Source organism: Babylonia areolata, chromosome 35 (assembly GCF_041734735.1).
Source record: "Babylonia areolata isolate BAREFJ2019XMU chromosome 35, ASM4173473v1, whole genome shotgun sequence".
NCBI lineage: Eukaryota > Metazoa > Mollusca > Gastropoda > Neogastropoda > Buccinidae > Babylonia > Babylonia areolata.
Window position 1 is genome coordinate 22,200,515 of NC_134910.1, and position 19,197 is coordinate 22,219,711.

Consider the following 19,197-nt stretch of genomic DNA (forward strand, 5'->3'; position numbering starts at 1 on the left):
AGAGAGAGAGAGCGGTGGAAATATGGGACAGGACGAGTCGGGTGAACTGCCGGTCAAAGAACCCACATGGATCAAGTGCGAAAATAAATGTGTTGTGGTAAACAGGGATGACATCAATCTTTCCACATGGTTACCCCCCCCCCCTGCCCCAACACACTCACACACACACACACAAAGCAAAAGCCAACAGTCCAAACAGAAGAGGACCAAGGCACAGCGGCTTATTATAGCAGTGGAAAGTGTTACCTGTGACTGAACCATATGCTTTTGCATCCACAGGGGGAAAAAAAACCAACTCTCTCTCTCTCTCTCACTGTCTCTCAGTCTCTGTCTCTGTCTCTCTCTCACACACACACCATTGGAATCACAACATGGTTACCATTTGAACCCCCCACCCAACACACGCACACACACACACACATACATACATACATACATACACACTCTCTGTCTCTCTCTGTCTCTGTCTGTCTGTCTGTCTCTTTCTCTCACCATTGAAATCACCACATGGTTACCATTTGAACCCCACTCACCCACCAAATCCACACAGAATAAATATCCTATACCATTGCTATAAAAAAAAATCATAATATATATCATGATAGAAATATGTTAATAAAAACGAATATTTCACAGTGTTGCCGTGACACAAGGTCACGGCGAGTACATAACGAACGATATATGACTCCGCACGTGACCGGCCAACCACGTGTTGTTTACCTGACAGGTGAGCGATTTGTCACAGGTAACACTTTGTCATCTTTTCCACTGCTATATAAGACGCTGTACATTGGCCCGCTTTTGTTCAGACTGTAAGCTTCTGCCCAGTGTGAGTGTTTTTCACATTTCCCTTGCGACACCACCGACATCAGCAGGACAAGCAACGATAGCAGCAGCAACAGCAGCAGCAGCAACAGCAACAACAACAGCAGCAGCAACGACAACAGCCACAGCAGCAACAGCAGCAGCAGCAACAGCAACAGCAGCAGCCGAAACTTAACATGACGTCTCTATTGTTTCCGAGCCTTCTGGTTGCTGTTGGGTTGTTCGGAACATGTGAGTTCTTGGTCTGTTGGTTCTGGGTGGTGTATTGCATTGTACTGGAGGAGGGAGGAATTTTGTTCAATGTCCCGTCACACATATCTGTGATTGAAGACATTTTGTTAAAGTATTTATGAATACATTTGAGTATTATCGGTTAGAAGGGGTGGGAGATGTGAATGAATGGAGGGTTGGGGGAAACTGGGCAAATGACGGTGAAATGAGGGTGAAATTTGAAAACAAATGTCTAAATACAATTACAGGAAATTACTTAAAGGACATCGTAAAAGAGAAGTCGTTAAACTGACAAGCGAAATAACTGATAATGAATGCAAAAAGTCAAAAACATCAACGTTCTCAGTCACTTGTGAAGACACACTTTCGTGTACATAAGGCTTCATCAAGCTACAGTCAAAAATTATATGCTTAATTGTCAAGGCTACTAAAGCATATGCACTTGACAACAATACTTGTCCGTAATGAATTTGATAATAGTCTGAGAGCTAAACTCAGAACTGGTCTGCAAATCGGATCAAAGTCTGAGAGAGTCAACTGACGAGGTTTTAGACTTGATTTCAAGCACATATAAAAGTTGGTTTTTTTTGTTTATTTGTTTGTTTTTTTGTTTTATTTTCCAATCGAAATCGAGTTTTCTATAGAATATTTTTGAATACCTTTTACAGAATACTTTTTGCAGCCGTGGGTTCTTGTTGCGCGCTGTTTATCGTCTCATCCGAATGGCTAGCGTCCAGACCACTCAAGTGTAGTGGAGGGGGAGAAAATACTGGCGGCTGAGCCGTGATTCGAACCAGCGCGCTCAGATTATCTTGCTTCCTGGGCAGACGCGTTACCTCTAGGCCAACACTCGCTAGATGTGGTGGTGGTTTTGAGTGTTGTGTGTCGTCGTATTGAGTGGTGTTGGGTGTGGTGGTGGTTTTGAGTGGTGTTGGGTGTTTCTGGTGGTTTTGAGTGGTGTTGTGTGTTGTGGTGGTTTTGAGTGGTGTTGGGTTTTGCACTGGTTATGAGTGATGTTGTGTGTTATGGCGGTTTTTAGTGGTGTTGGATGTGGTGGTGGTTTTGAGTGGTGTTGTGTGTTGTGCTGGTTCTGAGTGGTGTTGTGTGTTATGGCGGTTTTTAGTGGTGTTGGATGTGGTGGTGGTTTTGAGTGGTGTTGTGTGTTGTGGTGGTTTTGAGTGGTATTGGGTGTTGTGCTGGTTTTGAGTGGTGTTGGGTGTTTCTGGTGGTTTTGAGTGTTGGGTGTGGTGGTGGTTTTGAGTGTTGTGTGTTTGTGGTGGTTTTGAGTGGTGTTGAGTGTTGTGGTGGTGGTTTTGAGTGTTGTTGGGTGTGGTGGTGGTTTTGAGTGGTGTTGGGTGTTTCTGGTGGTTTTGAGTGTTGGGTGTGGTGGTGGTTCTTAGTGATGCAAACGGACACTATAAACGATGACCAATATGAGTACATTATAATGAATGGTGACCAATATGAGTACATCATGATAAATGGTGACCAATATGAGTACATCGTGATGAATAATGACCAATATGAGTACATCGTGATGAATAATGACCAATATGAGAACATCGTGATAAATGGTGACCATTATGAGTACATCGTGATAAATAGTGACCAATATGAGTACATCGTGATAAATGGTGACCAATATGAGTACATCGTGATGAATGGTGACCAATATGAGTACATCGTGATGAACAATGGCCAATATGATAACATCGTGATAAATGGTGACCATTTTGAGTACATCGTGATGAATAATAGCCAATATGAGTAAATGAGGAGGAACGTTGACCAATATGAGAAGACCAAAAACAAAAACAATGACCAGTGTGTGTGTGTGTGTGTGTGTGTGTGTGTGTGCATATCCACGTGTGTGTGCATATATCTTGCGCTTGCATGCGTGTGTCCAAAAGGGGTCACATGGTCGATTCAATCTTGATTCAAGAGTCTGTTGGAGGAAGCTGGCAACATGGTTCATACGCTCATCTGCCAATACAGAGTCTGTGACGGTCTGGGTTCGAATCCCGCTCTCGCCTTTTCTACCCAGTCAAACTGACCAGCAGCACAACCCAACGCGCTTAGTCAGGCATTGGGTGCATGCATAAACTTTTCGGAGTGGATTTCTTTGCCAGGGGACAACACTCTCGTTGCCATGGGTTTCTTTTTCAGTGCGCCAAGTGCGTGCTGCACACAGGACCACGGATTATCGTCTCCTCTGAATGACTAGACGCTCAGCTCTCCTTGAGAAACTGAAGCTGAAACTGAACGTGCATCTGTGAATGTCTCTGTCCTGTGTCTAATTCCGTCACACTGCACTGGCATCCCAGTGTGCAGGTTCTCTCTGCGCGTGTTCGTGCGTAACACGTGCGTTGACGTTCCACAGGCATGTCTCAGCTATCGCCTCTCTGGCGGTCTGGAGGAGGGTCTGGGTCTCCGGGCCCTGCAGTCGGCACGGCCAGGGTCTCTGGCTACTGCTCGCCCCAAGAGCGTCGGACGGCCTTCGACAGGTGCATCATGAACTTCGGTGTGCAGCACATGGATCACTTCAGCTTCCTGGCCAGGAACGCTCCGGTGTGCCGCGCTGAGGTCTTCAGGTGCAGGTGAGTGCTCGTTGAGGTCTTCAGGTGAAGGTGAGTGCTCGCTGAGGTGTTTAGGTGCAGGTGAGTGCTCGCTCAGGTTTTCAGATCCAGGCGAGCGCTCGGCGAGTTCTTCGGGTGCAGGTGAGTGCTCACTGAGGTGTTCAGGTGAAGGTGAGTGCTCACTGAGGTGTTCAGGTGAAGGTGAGTGCTCACTGAGGTGTTCAGGTGAAGGTGAATGCTCTCTCAGGTTTTCAGTTCCAGGTGAGCGCTCGGCTAGTTCTTCGGGTGCAGGTGAGTGCTCACTGAGGTGTTCAGGTGCAGATGAGTGCTCACTGAGGTGTTCAGGTGCAGGTGAGTGCTCACTGAGGTGTTCAGGTGCAGGTGAGTGCTCACTGAGGTGTTCAGATCCAGGTGAGCACAGTGTGGGACAGAGACAGTGTGGGACAGAGACAGTGTGAGACAGGGACTGTGTGGGACAGAGACAGTGTGAGACAGGGACTGTGTGAAATTCGGGCTGCTCTCTCCAGGGAGAGCGCTTCGCTACACTATAGCGCCATCCTTTTTGACTCATTTGTGTAAACAAAGTGAGTCTATGTTTTAACCCGGTGTTCGGTTGTCTGTGTGTGTGTGTGTCTTTGTGTCCGTGATAAACTTTAACATTGCCATTTTCTCTGCAAATACTTTGTCAGTTGACACCAAATTTGGCATAAAAAATAGGAATAATTCAGTTCTTTCCAGTCATCTTGTTTAAAACAATATTGCACCTATTGGATGGGCACACACAAAAAAAAAGAGAAAAAAAGCCAAATTACATGCAAAATGAATTTACTGTTATATTTTTTCTATTCTCTAAACTTGGCACTTTGATCTGATATTCTGACACAGCATCAAGAGCAGTCATTTTTATCATTTTTTGTTCAAACAGGAACTTCTTTTGCTAAGCATGGAAGTTATATTTCTGGTTCATGTCTTTGGTGCAGATAGTAAACAAAGGGAAATTAAGCTGCAATTAATGCTAGGGGGGTTAATTTGCTTTAGATTGATCTTTCTCATCTTAAACATTACATTTTGAAATTATACTCAATACACAAAACGCTTGTGTGTTTTACTCTCAATGTACAGGGCTTTCACTATGTTCATTCGACCAAGTGGTCTTTTTCGGAAAATACTAAAATCAGTACTACGAGTGGACTTTATAGATCTATTGGCTGAGCCCTGAAGGTCATGGGCAAAAATCAATTGCATACACATATTTATACATATTCAAAGCTCGTGCTCATATTCCTCGCGAACGCGAAGGACGCCATTTTGTTTCAAGTTGTTGACCTGCCCGTTCAATCCTATATTCAATCGACAATACACGATAACATGTGATAGAAAGTTGGAGAAGGAGACCGTAAAATATGTATTCAGAGAAAGATTTGTGAACGCCTCATCACTTAACTGGATTATGCCCCAAATTGCCATAAAAATATCAACAAAATCAGTCAGATTTCACAGTTAAAAATAATAAACCATAAGAGTTAATACCCTTGATGAAACGTAAAAATTTCCAGTCTTGACTTTTCTCAAAATGAAGTCCTTTTCATTTCATACGACGTTTAGAAGTACTTGTACTTGGCTCTACATGTTATTAGTTTAACAAAATACTCAATTTTAATATCAACTTTATAAAACTAGAATGAACATAAAAGAGAAATTGAATCGACCGTGTCATACATTCCCGGCGGGTGTAACTAGACTTGTACATCTATCTAGATCCAGAGAAAACGGACTTAAAAAGAATTCTTAATTGCCCTTAAAGATTTTCTGAATGCCCAAGATACACCAGAATGATATAATTTAAACAGCGTTCTCACTGCGAATACCGCAAATGATTTATCGCCCTTAAAAAAAAAAAGCATGTTTAAATGTTAAATTTTTAAACGTCAGTTTAGGAGCCACGATAGTGTATTGAGTAAGACCGTTTCTTCTCACGACCCTTTTGTTGCCGTGGGTTCTTTTACGTGCGCAAAGTGCATGCTGCACACGGGACCTCGGTTTATCGTCATAATTATCCGAATGACTAGCGTCCAGACCACTACTCAAGGTCTAGTGGAGGGGGAGAAAATATTGGCGACTGAGCAGATTTTCGAACCAGCGCGCTCAGATTCTCTCGCTTCCTAAAAGGACGCGTTACCTCTAGGCCATCACTCCACATGCATTGTGCAGTGCACATTGTCATGTCAGCATGTTGTAGCGTGTTATGGCATGTTGTCATGTGTGTTGTGGTACAGTCATGTCTGCGTTTTGTTTCGTGTGTGCGCGCGTGTGAGTGTGTGTGTGTGTGCGTGCGTGTGTGTGTGTGTGTGTGTGTGTGCGCGTGCGTGTGTGTGTGTGTGTGTGTGTGTGTGTGTCGTGTGTGTGTGTAAGAGTGCGTGTGTGTGATGTTGTTCTGTTTGTTTGGGCAGAGAGGTGGACAGCCTGATTCGATGTTTGAACTCGCAACCCACCACCGTCATCTCCAACCGGTGCTGGGTGAACATGAAGGGCGTGCTGACCATGGCCCTCAGTGAGTTACCCCCCCTTTTCTGCATGACTGGTCTCTCGCTGTCCCTCCCTGTGTGTGTGTGCGTGTGTGTATGCATGTGTGTGCACGGATGTGGGTGTGTGTGGAGGGCCGGGGGGTGTTTTCTTCATTATGTATACAGTTCTGCATGAAAACCTTTTCCTTTCATTTATGTGTGTGCTATTTGTAATAGATGTAGATTAGCAAGGACAGATTGGAAGAATAGGCAATGCCTAAAATCTTAATCCTTGAATAAAAACGTTTTGAGTTCTGAGTTTCCTGTCTCTGTCCCACACTGTCACTGTCTCACCCTGTCCCTGTCCCACACTGTCTCTGTCCCACACTGTCTGTCTCACCCTGTCCCACACTATGTCCCACACTGTCTCTGTCTCACCCTGTCCCTGTCCCACACTGTCCCTGTTCCACTCTGTCCCTGGTCCCTGTCCCACACTGTCCCTGTCCCACACTGTCACTGTCTCACACTGTCCCTGTCCCACACTGTCTCTGTCTCACACTGTCTCTGTCTCACACTGTCTCTGTCCCTGTCCCACACTGTCCCTGTCTCACTCTGTCCCTGTCCCACACTGTCCCTGTCTCACACTGTCCCTGTCCCACACTGTCCCTGTCCCACACTGTCTCACCCTGTCCCTGTCCCACACTGTCTCTGTCCCACACTGTCCCTGTTCCACACTGTCCCTGTCCCACACTGTCCCTGTCCCACACTGTCCCTGTCCCACACTGTCTCTGTCTCTGTCTCACACTGTCTCTGTCCCACACTGTCTCTGTCCCACACTGTCTGTCTCACTCTGTGCCTGTCTCACCCTGTCCCTGTCCCACACTGTCACTGTCTCACACTGTCCCTGTCCCACAGTCTCACCCTGTCCCTGTCTCACCCTGTCTCTGTCTCACCCTGTCCCTGTCCCACACTGTCCCTGTCCCACACTGTCTCTGTCTCACCCTGTCTCTGTCCCACACTGTCCCTGTCTCACCCTGTCCCTGTCCCACACTGTCTCACACTGTCCCTGTCCCACACTGTCTCTGTCCCACACTGTCCCTGTCCCACACTGTCTGTCTCACAGTCTCTGTCCCACTCTGTCCCTGTCCCACACTGTGTCTCACACTGTCCCTGTCCCACACTGTCACTGTCTCACACTGTCCCTGTCCCTGTCTCACACTGTCCCTGTCTCACACTGTCCCTGTCCCACACTGTCCCTGTCTCACCCTGTCCCACTCTGTCCCTGTCGCACACTGTGTCTCACACTGTCCTTGTCCCACACTGTCTCTGTCTCGCCCTGTCTCACACTGTCCCTGTCCCACACTGTACCTGTCCCACCCTGTCCCACACTGTCCCTGTCCCACACTGTCCCTGTCCCACACTGTCTCACACTGTCCCTGTCCCACACTGTCCCTGTCTCACCCTGTCCCACACTGTCCCTGTCCCACACTGTCCCTGTCTCACACTCTCCTACTCTGTCCCTGTCCCACACCATCCCCTTTTCAAGCTGTCCACCAGCTCCTTAACGTGATTGTGCCGTATGAGAACGTGGCGTCCTCGGTGTATGGATTGGTGGATGCACAGATGTTTATATGACTGCAAGGTCTCTAGGCGACCCATGATTTAAAAAAAAAGAAGAAAAGAATCAATGAACGAACAAATGAACGAACGAGCGAGCGAACTGACAAATGACTGACTGACTAATTAGTCAACAGACTGCACAGTTCCTGAAACGAACGAACGCTTATTACCTGATTACCTGTTAACTTCAGTCCATTTCAGTCCAGTTCCTCAGGGATGCGTCACTGCGTTCTGACAAATCCATACACGCCACACCACATCTGCTAAGCAGATGCCTGACCAGCAGCGTAACCCGACGCGCTTAGTCAGGCCTTGAGGTCTGAACAAGACCAAGAACAATGGTAATGTCATTTTGTGTATAGCTATATAATGCAGGCAAAATCAAGCTTGAAGAAGTTTTCTCGGTATTTGGTTGGCCAATGGTACGAATTGTCACCTAGAACTGTCTGGGATCTGGAACCAATGAATGAAGGAATGAAGGAAGAAAGAAGGAAGGAAGGAAGGAAGAAAGGAAGGGAGGAATGAAGGAAGGAAGGAACGCCTGGCTTACACCATGTTCATACTACTGTGCTTGTTGCCACAGATGATTACAACATTCCTTGTTCCTACAACGACCTGGAGAAACGCTGCCGTAATCAGTTCAATGAACTGAAGCCTGTTGGTAAGTATGGCCGTCAATATGTGTATTTGATTTCTCTTTTCTTTTTTTCGCATTTTCTGGAAGTACGTCATATGTATAGGTCGCAAATGTACAACGATGTGCAGACACGCCCCAAAGAAAATAGTTAACAAGAAACTGAATTAACCACGCACTGGAGGAAGGTGGCGGAATGGTTAAGACGCTCAGCTGCCAATACAGAGAGTCCGTGAGGGTGTGGGTTCGAATCCCGCTCTCGCCCTTTCTCCCAAGTTTGACTGGAAAATCAAACTGAGCGTCTAGTCTTTCGGATGAGACGATAAACCGAGGTCCCGTGTGCAGCACGCACTTGGCGCACTGAAAAAGAACCCATGGCAACGAGAGTGTTGTCCTCTGGCGAAATTACGTAAAATGAAATCCAAATTTCATAGGTACACAAATATGTAAGCATGCACTCAAGGCCTGACTAAGCGCGTTGGGTTATGCTGCTGGTCAGGCATCTGCTCAACAGATGTGGTGTAGCGTGTATGGATTTGTCCGAACGCAGTGACGCCTCCTTGAGAAAGTGAAAGTGAAAGTGAAACTGGTTGATATTACTTGTGTACATGATAATAATGTAATAATGTAAGAAGTATGGTGATGATGATGATGATAAAGAAGAAGAAGAAGCAGGAGGAGGAGGAGGAGGAGGATGTCATTTTATGTAGAGATTTTTCAAAGGCAGAATGAAGCTCGAAGCGTTTAACAATTTCAATACAAAAAGAGAGGCAAGGCCTTCAAGACTCACGTGTCATACACTTTAAAAAAAAATCTAATCGTTAAAGTGTGTTCTGTATTTGTAATTTTAAAGCTTCAGGTTAAAAAAAAAATTAAAAAGCCCTGAAGGTAGATTCGAACCCCGCGTGTTCGGGTGAGAAGAAACTGTCTTACTCAATACACTATCGTGGCTCCATAACTGACGTTCAATAATTTAACATGCTTTTTTAAGAGCGTTAAATCGATTGCGGTATTTGCAGTGAGAACCTGTTTAAATCATATCATTCTGGTGTATCTTGGGCATTAAAAAAATCTTTAAGTGCAATCAAAAATTCTTTTTAAGTCCGCGGTAAAGGAGACGTGGCTATCGCCGCAATCACACTGCAACATTTACATCTAGCCGTTTTCTCTGGATCTAGATAGATGTACAAGTTTAGTTACACACGCCGGGAATGTATGACATGGTCGATTCAATTTCTCTTTTATGTTCATTCTAATTTTATAGTTTTAAAGTTGATATGAAAATTGAGTATTCTGTTAAACTAATAACATGTAGAGCCAAGTACAAGTACTTCTAAACGTCGTATGAAGCGAAAAGGACTTCATTTTGAGAAAAATCATGACTGGAAATTTGTACGTTTCATCAAGGGTATTAACTCTCATGGTTTATTATTTTTAACTGTGAATTCCGACTGATTTTGTTGATATTTTTATGGGAGTTTGGGGCATAATCCAGTAAGTGATGAGGCGTTCACAAATCTTTCTCTGAATACATATGTAACAGTCTCCTTCTCCAACTTTCCATCACGTTATCGTGTATTGTCGATTGAATATAGGATTGAAGAGGCAGGTAAACAACTTGAAACAAAATGGCGTCCTTCGCGTTCGCGAGGAATATGAGCACGCGCTTTGAATATGTATATATATGTGTACACAATTGATTTTTGCCCATGACCTTCAGGGCTCAGCCAATAGATCTACAGAGTCCACTCGCAGTATTGATTTTCGTATTTTCCGAAAAAGACCACTTGGGCGAATGAACATAGTGAAAGCCCTGTACATTGAGAGTAAAACACACAAGCTTTTTATGTATTGAGTATAATTTCAAAATGTAATGTTTAAGATGAGAAAGATCAGTTTAAAGCAAATTAACCCCCCTAGCATTAATTACAGATTAATTTCCCTTTTTTTACTATCTGCACCAAAGACATGCACCAGAAATATAACTTCCATGCTTAGCAAAAGAAGTTCCCGTTTGAACAAAAAATGATAAAAAATGACTGCCAAGTTTAGAGAATGGAAAAATATAAATATAACAGTAAATTCATTTTGCATATAATTCTGCTTCTTTAAAAAAAAAAAAATTGTGCCCATCCCAGAGGTGCAATATTATTTTAAACAAGATGACTGGAAAGAACTCAATTTTTCCTATTTTTATACCAAATTTGGTGTCAACTAACAAAGTACTTGCACAGAAAATTGCAATGTTAAAGTTTACCACGGACACACACACACACACACACACACACAGACAACCGAACATAGACTCACTTTGTTTACACAAGTGAGTCAAATAAAGGAAGAAGAATATAAACGAAATAAAATAAAATAACCAGTGAACCAGTAGAATTACAGCAAAATGCCAATTGGGCTCCAAATTAAACTCTGAACTATTTCAAACACATGTTGATTATCATATAAGACATTTCTAATGGAAGCAGATGGAACTGCAGATTTTGTAAATGACGCAGGTAAATATGGTTTTAACTGTTCACATGCGCGCGCGCGCGCGTGTGTGTGTGTGCGTACGGTTGGAAGGAGAGCTATTTGCTTTGTGAAGGTTTGCAAACTCATTAACACTATACGATACATAATGATTCAATGTCAATTCAGTTTTGCTAACCTTAGCAAACAGCTCTTCTTTTTACTAATCAGAACCACACACGCACGTGCACACACACACACACACACATAAACACACATACATACACACACACACGCACTACAACAAACACACACACATACATACACAAACACACACACGCTCTCAAAAACGTTCTGCACGTGAACACTGGTGCATTGCAGCACAGCGAAGCAGCCAGGGCCAAGGGGCACGCAATGACGCCTTCTCGGCCATCTACAGGAGGATAGCCCCCATGATTACCATGATGATCTACTCCTCCATGAACGGGGGCGGCATGTTCGGAGGTCTGGCCGGAGCCTTTGGGGCCTGAGCTGCTATGATGAACATCGTCCCTGGCCCTGGCCTCCTTTGTGTTATTGTTGAGGAATGGGGTCATAGTGGATGTCCTTTGATGTTGTGGAATTGGGTCACAGCGTATGTCCTTTGTTGATGAAAGGGTCACATGGGGTGTCCTTTGTTGATGTTTAGGAATTGGGTCACAGGGTATGTCCTGTGATGTTGTTGAGGAATTGGGTCACATGGGATGTCCTTTGATGTTTAGGAATTGGGTCACAGGGTATGTCCTGTGATGTTGTTGAGGAATTGGGTCACAGGGTATGTCCTTTGTTGTTGTTGAGGAATTGGGTCACAGGGTATGTCCTTTGTTGTTGTTGAGGAATTGGGTCACAGGGTATGTCCTTTTATGGTGATGTTGAGGAATTGGGTCACAGGGTATGTCCTTTGATGTTGTTGAGGAATGGGGTCACAGGCGGACGAACTATAATAATACTCTCCACATGAAGCCGTGTGCACGGTACGACGTTCACAGAATTGTGGCTGGACCAGACCTTGTGAGAGCAACGCAGGACATTGACAATAAAGGAGAGCCCTCGTTTTCATGTTTATTGTGTTACCTTTTTTTTTCTTCTTTTTTTTTTTTAAGCAAAGCATGCAAAAAAGTGTGTGTGTCTGTGCATGCAAGCGTGTGTGCATGGATCTTGAAAAGGCTGGTGTGCTATGGGCAAAACATTATCCAGTATTAATGCTCGTACTAAAACGGCCACTCAAGTTCTACAAGGAATATGGCTGGTGGAGCTCACCTGGTTTTATACAGCTGCCGTATGATAGAGGTTGAGTATCACAGAAAAAAAAGGAAGAAAAAGAATTTCGTTTTCGCCATTTGTCAATATCTCACCTCATTGAGCACAGCTACCACAGGGTCAGCTGAGAGTAGATAGTGAGAAATGGTTATTAATAATAATAATGGATACTTGTATAGCACACTATCCAGAAATCTGCTGTAGGTGCTTTACAAAAACGCTTTTGTTTTAACAGAAAACATTATATCTATGTTACATACACACACCAAAATATGACTACACACACACTGCATACATACCTTTTAACAATACATGTGTATCTAACAGCTACCATAACACATATGCACACATAGGCAGGCACAAACTTACATAAACGCACGCACACACAATACACATTCATACACATGCATGTAGTTATGTACACATACATATGTATACATACATAGTCAAGCACAGCTAACGCAAAGGAAGTGGACCTGCCACAATTGAACTTACTGCTGAGGGAAAAGGTGAGTTTTGAGACGAGATTTAAAAGATGCGAAGGAATCGGAATGACGGAGGTTATCAGGGAGCTTGTTCCACGTCTTTGGCGATTGAAAAGAAAGCCGACTGATAAAGTTATTGATCCTTTGGTTCATGTGTGTGGTAGAAACAAAACAGAGGTGAACGCATAGTGACAGGCAGTGTTCAAGGAAATGTTGTCATAGCATAAACATCATGTAAGATAATAATGTAGAAATGGTTCAATTTAACACACACACACACACACAAATCGCTGGTGCATATTTGACCATTTACTAATCATCTTCAGTACAAGTCATGTAAGTTCACCTCACAACTCACACATCATATTCTGATAATCATATTTGACAAAAAAAAAGAAGAAAATATCACAGCTATTGGCTGACCAGCATAAACTGATCAAAAACAAGAGGAACAAACAAACAACCCACGCTTTGAATCCCCCCAAAAAACCATAACTGATAATTAGGACAGAACAAGAAAAAAAAACCCACCCCGTAACAAATCAAAAATAAAGAAGAAAAAAAAAACAAATCGTATGTCAGTACCAACACAAACAACGCTAAAAGAAAGCTGAAGAAAAGCAAGCATGCAAACAGAAAAAAAAAAAATCCTATGTACAATCTAATCCTCCCCCTTCTATCATAAAGTCTCATTTCCCCTGAATGAAAGAGAATAAAGAGACTCAAAGCCCTTTCACATTTCCACCTTAAAAAAAACAACAACAACAACAACAAAAAAACCCAACAAGAACACACACACACACAAAAAAAAACAACCTTCTAACATAGTCTCATTTCCCCTGAATGAAAGAGAATAGACTCGAAAGTTCTCTCACATTTCCACCTTAAAAAAAAACAAACCCAAACCTTCTAACATAAAGTGTCATTTCCCCTGAATGAAAGAGAATAAAGAGACTCGAAAGCCCTCTCACATTTCACACAACAAAAAAAAAGAAAAAAAAAAAGAGAAGAAGAATAGAATGGCAAGTCCCACCCCCCCCCCCCCACCCCCACACACACACCCCAAATTCAATGTACTGTCCCATTTGTCCCTTTAGAAGAAGAAGTAGGCTCCAAAGTATTGTCCTTTCTTTTCTTTCAGTATTTGCTCTCACTGTAATTCATTTCTTTATCATACTGTTCTGTTATGCACAAAAAAAAAGGAGAGAGAGAGAAAAAAAAAGAAAAAAAGAAAAAAAGAAGAAGATGCATTCACCTATGCTATCGATAAGGACCTCAAATCAAGACCAATGACATTCATGCGTCAAAGTGTCTGGCTGTCCAATTCTTCTCCCTCAAACCACCCATCCTACATTTGAAAGCTTCACACACACACACACACACACACACACGCACACACTTATGCACATCCACCCGAGCTCACATAACAGCCGATCATATACCAACTTGCGATATGTTAAAGTCTCAAATCCCTGACCTGAAATCATCTTCAGTGTGGACGATCTTCAGCAGTCCATTGCTAATGTATGACTTTTTCAACTCCTTGTTAAATAGTCCAGTTGGTTCGCTCTTATAGTTGTTAGTTTTTCATTAGAAATATGTTATATTGTTATGTTTTTTTGTTTATAATTTTCACACACACACACACACACACACACACTCTCACTTACTCGTACGCGTACACAGTAATCCCCCCCCTCCCCCTTGATTTTTTTCCTTCCCTCGTCTAATATCACTTACAGTGAAAAGACGTTAAACTAAAGAACGAACACACACACACACACACACACTTATACACATCCACCCGAGCAGACACGAAGGGAGGTTTCAATCAGGCGGTTTCCCCGTCAGGGGAGAGTGGAGGTTTGTAGAGAGGATCTTTGGGCAGCATGTGCTCGTTGATCTTCTTCAGGGTCAGGTTCTCTCTGGGGACTTCGTTTCTCTGCAACGAGAACACAAGACGACCGTGTGCCTTACTACTACTACTACTATCACTTCGTTCATGGGCTGCAACTCTCATGTTCACTCGTATGTACACCAGTGGGCTTTTTTTTACGTGTATGACCGTTTTTACCCCCGCCATGTAGGCAGCCATAATCCGTTTTCGGGAGTGTGCATGCAGGGAATGTTCTTGTTTCCATAACCCACCGAACGCTGACATGCATTATAGGATCGTTAACGTGTGTATTTGATCTTCTGCTTGCGTATACACACGAAGGGGGTTCAGGCACTGGCAGGTCTGCACATAAAGTTGATCTGGGAGATCGTAAAAATCTCCACCCTCATAAGGCCGGACCCTCCCGTGTCGACTGTCCACGGTGAGGGTGGTCTGGTACTGTATGGCCTTCAGCAGAGAGTTCAGCCTCTCCACCCACCCCCTGTCCCTCCCCCTGCACCCCTCCACCCACACCCAACATATTATACACACACAGTACAGACTCACGTCGAGACAGAGCCTCATAAGGCCGGACCATCCGTGTCGACTGTCCACGGTGAGGGTGGTCTGGTACTGTATGGCCTTCAGCACAGAGTTCAGCCTCTCCACCCACCCCCTGTCCCTCCCCCTGCACCCCTCCACCCACACCCAACATATTATACACACACAGCACAGACTCACGTCGAGACAGAGCCTCATAAGGCCGGACCATCCGTGTCGACTGTCCACGTGGTCTGGTACTGCATGGCCTTCAGCAGCCAGTTCAGCCTCTCCACTCCCCCCTCCGCCCCCCTCCAACCCCCCTGTCCCTCCCCTCCCCCACCCCCACCCCCCACCCAACACACACAGCACAGACTCACATCGAGGCAGAGGGCTGTACCCTCCGTGTCGACTGTCCACATGGTCTGGTACTGCATGGCTTTCAGCAGAGAACTCAGCCTCTCCACCACCCCCCCCACCCCCACCCCCGCCCCCCTCCAAACCCCCTGTCCCTCCCCCTGCACCTCTCCACCCACACCCAACATATTATACACACACAGCACAGACTCACGTCGAGGCAGAGCCTCATAAGGCCGGACCATCCGTGTCGACTGTCCACGGAGAGGGTGGTCTGGTACTGCACAGCCTTCAGCACAGAGTTCAGCCTCTCCACCCCCACCCCCGCCCCCCTCCAAACCCCCTGTCCCTCCTCCCCCCCACCCCCACCCCACCCAACACACACAGCACAGACTCACATCGAGGCAGAGGGCTGTACCATCCGTGTCGACTGTCCACATGGTCTGGTACTGCATGGCTTTCAGCAGAGAGTTCAGCCTCTCCACCCCCCCCACCCCCCCCCCCCTCCAAACCCCCTGTCCCACCTCCCCCCCCCCCCACCCCCACCCAACATATTATACACACACAGCACAGACTCACAAATCAAAAAAAAAAAAGAAGGAAGAAAAAAAAAAAAAAGATAACGAATCGTATGTCAGTACCAACACAAACAACGCTAAAAGAAAGCTGAAGAAAAGCAAGCATGCAAACAGACTCACGTCCAGGCAGAGCCTCATGAGGCCGGACCCGCCGTGTCGACTGTCCATGGTCAGGGTGGTCTGGTATTGCACGGCCTTCAGCAGCGAGTTCAGGCCCGCCTCCCTGATCTGGTTACCTGCGTCAGGACATCACGTTATGGTATTGATGATGATGACGATGATGGTAACAATGATGCACTGTTATATGCCTACGGTTTCATGTGAGTCGCTTTGAGCCCACCAACAATCGCTGACAGGCACACAGGGTGGAAAAAAAAAACTGATCATAACAACTGTGGAAAAGGTGAGTTTTGAACGCTGATTTGAAAGAGGACAAAGACTGAGCGTGTCGGACAGAGTAAGGGAGTTTGTTCCAGATGACAGGTCCAATGAAAGAGAAAGCACGTTCTCCCATGGAATTTCTTTCACCAGTTTGGTATGCGAAAACTGCGAGTGTCACAGGATTTGGATTCGGATTTGGATGCCGATGTTTTATTCATATAAAGGTCATTGTCCCTCATGAAGGGGTACAAAACACAAACAAACCGTCATTGAAAAAAAAAGAAAAAAGAAGAGAGGCTGCAACAGATCTGAAATGCAATGCCTTGTACAAGTATATCCGGTATCCCCCCAAAAGTGAAACGCTTTTTGACAAGTATTTTCTCAGTGTTAGAGAAACGAAATTTATTGAAAGTGTTCACACAGTAACCTTAGAGTATCATCAACAAGTCTGCAAAATATTCATCCACCCCAGCCTTTCTCCTTTAAACAGTTTTCAATGGTAACCTTATTTTCACTCAAAGGCATTGTTGATCCTTCCAAACTGAAACTTTGGACAGAACTGATTTTGGATACAGACGACAATAAAAAAAATCAATAGACTTGACACCCAGACAGGCTATTTGTAGACTGACACTGATTGACAGATGCCAACACCTGGTAGCTGGCATGAACATGATGAAGGTCACAATGCACAGCTCTGATAATGAATTTTTTGACACGCTCTTTTGAATTTGACAATACTCGCATAATTTGTGTCCCAACTTTTAGATATTTTGCACAGATGCCCTAAGGTTACTGTGTGAAAATGTTCAATGAATTTCGTTTCTCTATCACTGAGAAAATGCTTGTCAAAAAGCGGTTCACTTTTTGGGGGACACCCAATATTGACTTAGTCCTTATGACGCTTTCTTTTTCAGATGCGAGAAGTAGACTTAAAACGGAATTGATCTGGATACCGATAAAAAGTAGGTGGGATATATTGCACTATCGAACTATTTAAAGCAGGATGACATAAAACAAAATGCAGCTTGTCTCCATTTCGAGTGTCACAGGAGGAACGCAGAGACTTAGATGGAATACAGATCTGGAGCCAGTCGCAGTGCTCGGATGGAAGAGCCTAGTATGGTCGTAACCCGCTACCCACCGTGTGTAGTATGGAACTGACCAATGGCGTAGTTCGGTCAACGTAGACATTTAGTCACTTGTAACTGTCAAAACGTTAGAACCAAGCAATGCAACTGGCACCTGGAGGAGAGTTCCTGAAGACAGGGAGAAGCAGGGGCCAGAGATCCAACATTGTAACAAATAGTGGCAATCTTTTTTTTTTTTTTTGCTGCCCCATCATCTGCACCGTTTCAGTGGCATTACTCCCACGCCGCTCATTTAGATACCCTCATACACGGCCACAACAAGGTTCGTCCGTCACAGTTCCACCGTCGGCAGTCCACAAGGAACCATTGATGTTAGGTCGCCAGGAGGCCACACACCAGAGGAGACCCTGCACTGCTGCTGAGTCACTTCGGTGGTGTTCAGTGGTGCCTGCTCTGATTTAACGTACTTAGGACACCACCTACTAAGCCCCCTACTAACGACAATAATGGCTTAGTCGCGGAGCCAGACTGAGTGAGCGTCCCTCCCAGAGTGGAGACCGCCAAAACATCCCTCAAACAACAGCCCCCCATGAATCTGCTGACACTGATGACATTGACAGGACTCACCCCAAGCACGGAAGTGGAGTGGTATCGAAACTGAGGTCACCATGAGAGCAGGGCATGAAAGGCCACAGACTTTGAGACTGTTTTATTTTATACTGATGATGATGGAGGAATAGCAGCAATCTTTGTTACTGAATTGTGAAAGAAACAGGCAGCGTTTGTGACAGGCCTTACGTGACAGGTTCAGGTTGATGAGGACGCGGTTGCCGGCCACCCACAGCTGTCCGTCAATCAGGTCAGCCACCTCCAGGAGAGGGTTGATCAGTTCGTGACTGTCCACCTGTGTGGTCACACACATGACGTTTAATTTACTCTCCTCTCTCTCTCTCTCTCACGCACACACTGTTAACTTTCTCTCCGTCTCTCTCTCTCTCTCAAACACAAACTCTCTCTCTCTCTCTCTCTCACACACACACACACACACAACCAGTAAACTTTCTCTCTCTCTCTCTCTCACACACACACTGTTAACTTTCTCTCCGTCTCTCTCTCTCTCTCAAACACAAACTCTCTCTCTCTCTCACACACACACACACACAACCAGTAAACTTTCTCTCCCTCTCTCTCACACACACACACACTACACACCCCAGTTCTCTCTCACCGGATGCTTTCACACACACACACACACACACACACACACACAAACCACTCAACTCTCTCTTTCCCACTCTCTCTCTCTCTCTCTGTCATTAATATCATCACCGTCATCGTCATCCTCATCGTCATTGACATCATCATCCTCATCGCCATCATCATCATCACCACCTCATAATCGGCAGGCCCCAGTTTCATTCTGAGTTCAGGTTTCTAGGTTGTCCCCCCCCACGCCCCCCCCCCCCTCTACACACACACACCAGATAACTCTCTCTCTCTCTCTCTCCCTCCCTCTCTCTCACACACACACCCACACACCAGTTAACTTTCTCTCTCTGTCTCTCTCTCTCTCTCTCTCTCTCTCTGTATCATAACTATCATCATCATCATCATCATCATCGTAATCATCATGTTCATCATCATTATGCTCATAATCATCGTCATCAGTATCCTCATCATCGTCTTCATAATCCTCATCGTCATCATCGCTGTCATCATAATCCTCATCATTCCCAT

At 44.9% G+C, this 19,197-nt stretch overlaps 2 protein-coding genes across 3 annotated transcripts in view; one reads left to right on the forward strand and one right to left on the reverse strand.

Moving 5' to 3' along the window:
- The first annotated feature begins 22 nt into the window (after window positions 1-22).
- On the forward strand, window positions 23-11,505 carry LOC143278019 (uncharacterized). Its single transcript, XM_076583030.1, has 6 exons — window positions 23-97; window positions 891-1,056; window positions 3,437-3,653; window positions 6,083-6,183; window positions 8,340-8,417; window positions 11,235-11,505. The coding sequence occupies exons 1-6, from the start codon at window positions 23-25 to the stop codon at window positions 11,381-11,383; spliced, it is 786 nt and encodes a 261-aa protein (XP_076439145.1). The 3' UTR covers window positions 11,384-11,505.
- A 2,178-nt stretch (window positions 11,506-13,683) lies between these two features.
- Window positions 13,684-19,197, reverse strand: part of LOC143278065 (leucine-rich repeat-containing protein 71-like) — a 71,775-nt gene continuing 66,261 nt past the window's right edge. The window contains exons 16-19 of one of the 2 annotated variants that reach the window (XM_076583085.1): window positions 18,259-18,364; window positions 16,109-16,224; window positions 14,433-14,579; window positions 13,684-14,041 (exon numbers count right to left, since the gene is read on the reverse strand). In XM_076583085.1, coding sequence (XP_076439200.1) covers window positions 14,469-14,579; window positions 16,109-16,224; window positions 18,259-18,364 — 333 coding nt within the window. In that variant the 3' untranslated portion in view covers window positions 13,684-14,041; window positions 14,433-14,468. Of the gene's footprint in view, window positions 14,042-14,332; window positions 14,580-16,108; window positions 16,225-18,258; window positions 18,365-19,197 lie in introns of those variants that run through there. The other variant, XM_076583084.1, reaches the window with a different exon arrangement.

Excerpts from the sequence above, each read along its gene's own strand:
- LOC143278019 (XM_076583030.1), top strand. The coding sequence starts at position 23 with ATGGGACAGGACGAGTCGGGTGAACTGCCGGTCAAAGAACCCACATGG. Across the intron at positions 98-890 it reads GCGAAAATAAATGTGTTGTG|CAGCAGCAACAGCAGCAGCA; the intron begins GTAAACAGGGAT and ends AAGCAACGATAG. Across the intron at positions 8,418-11,234 it reads CAATGAACTGAAGCCTGTTG|CACAGCGAAGCAGCCAGGGC; the intron begins GTAAGTATGGCC and ends GGTGCATTGCAG.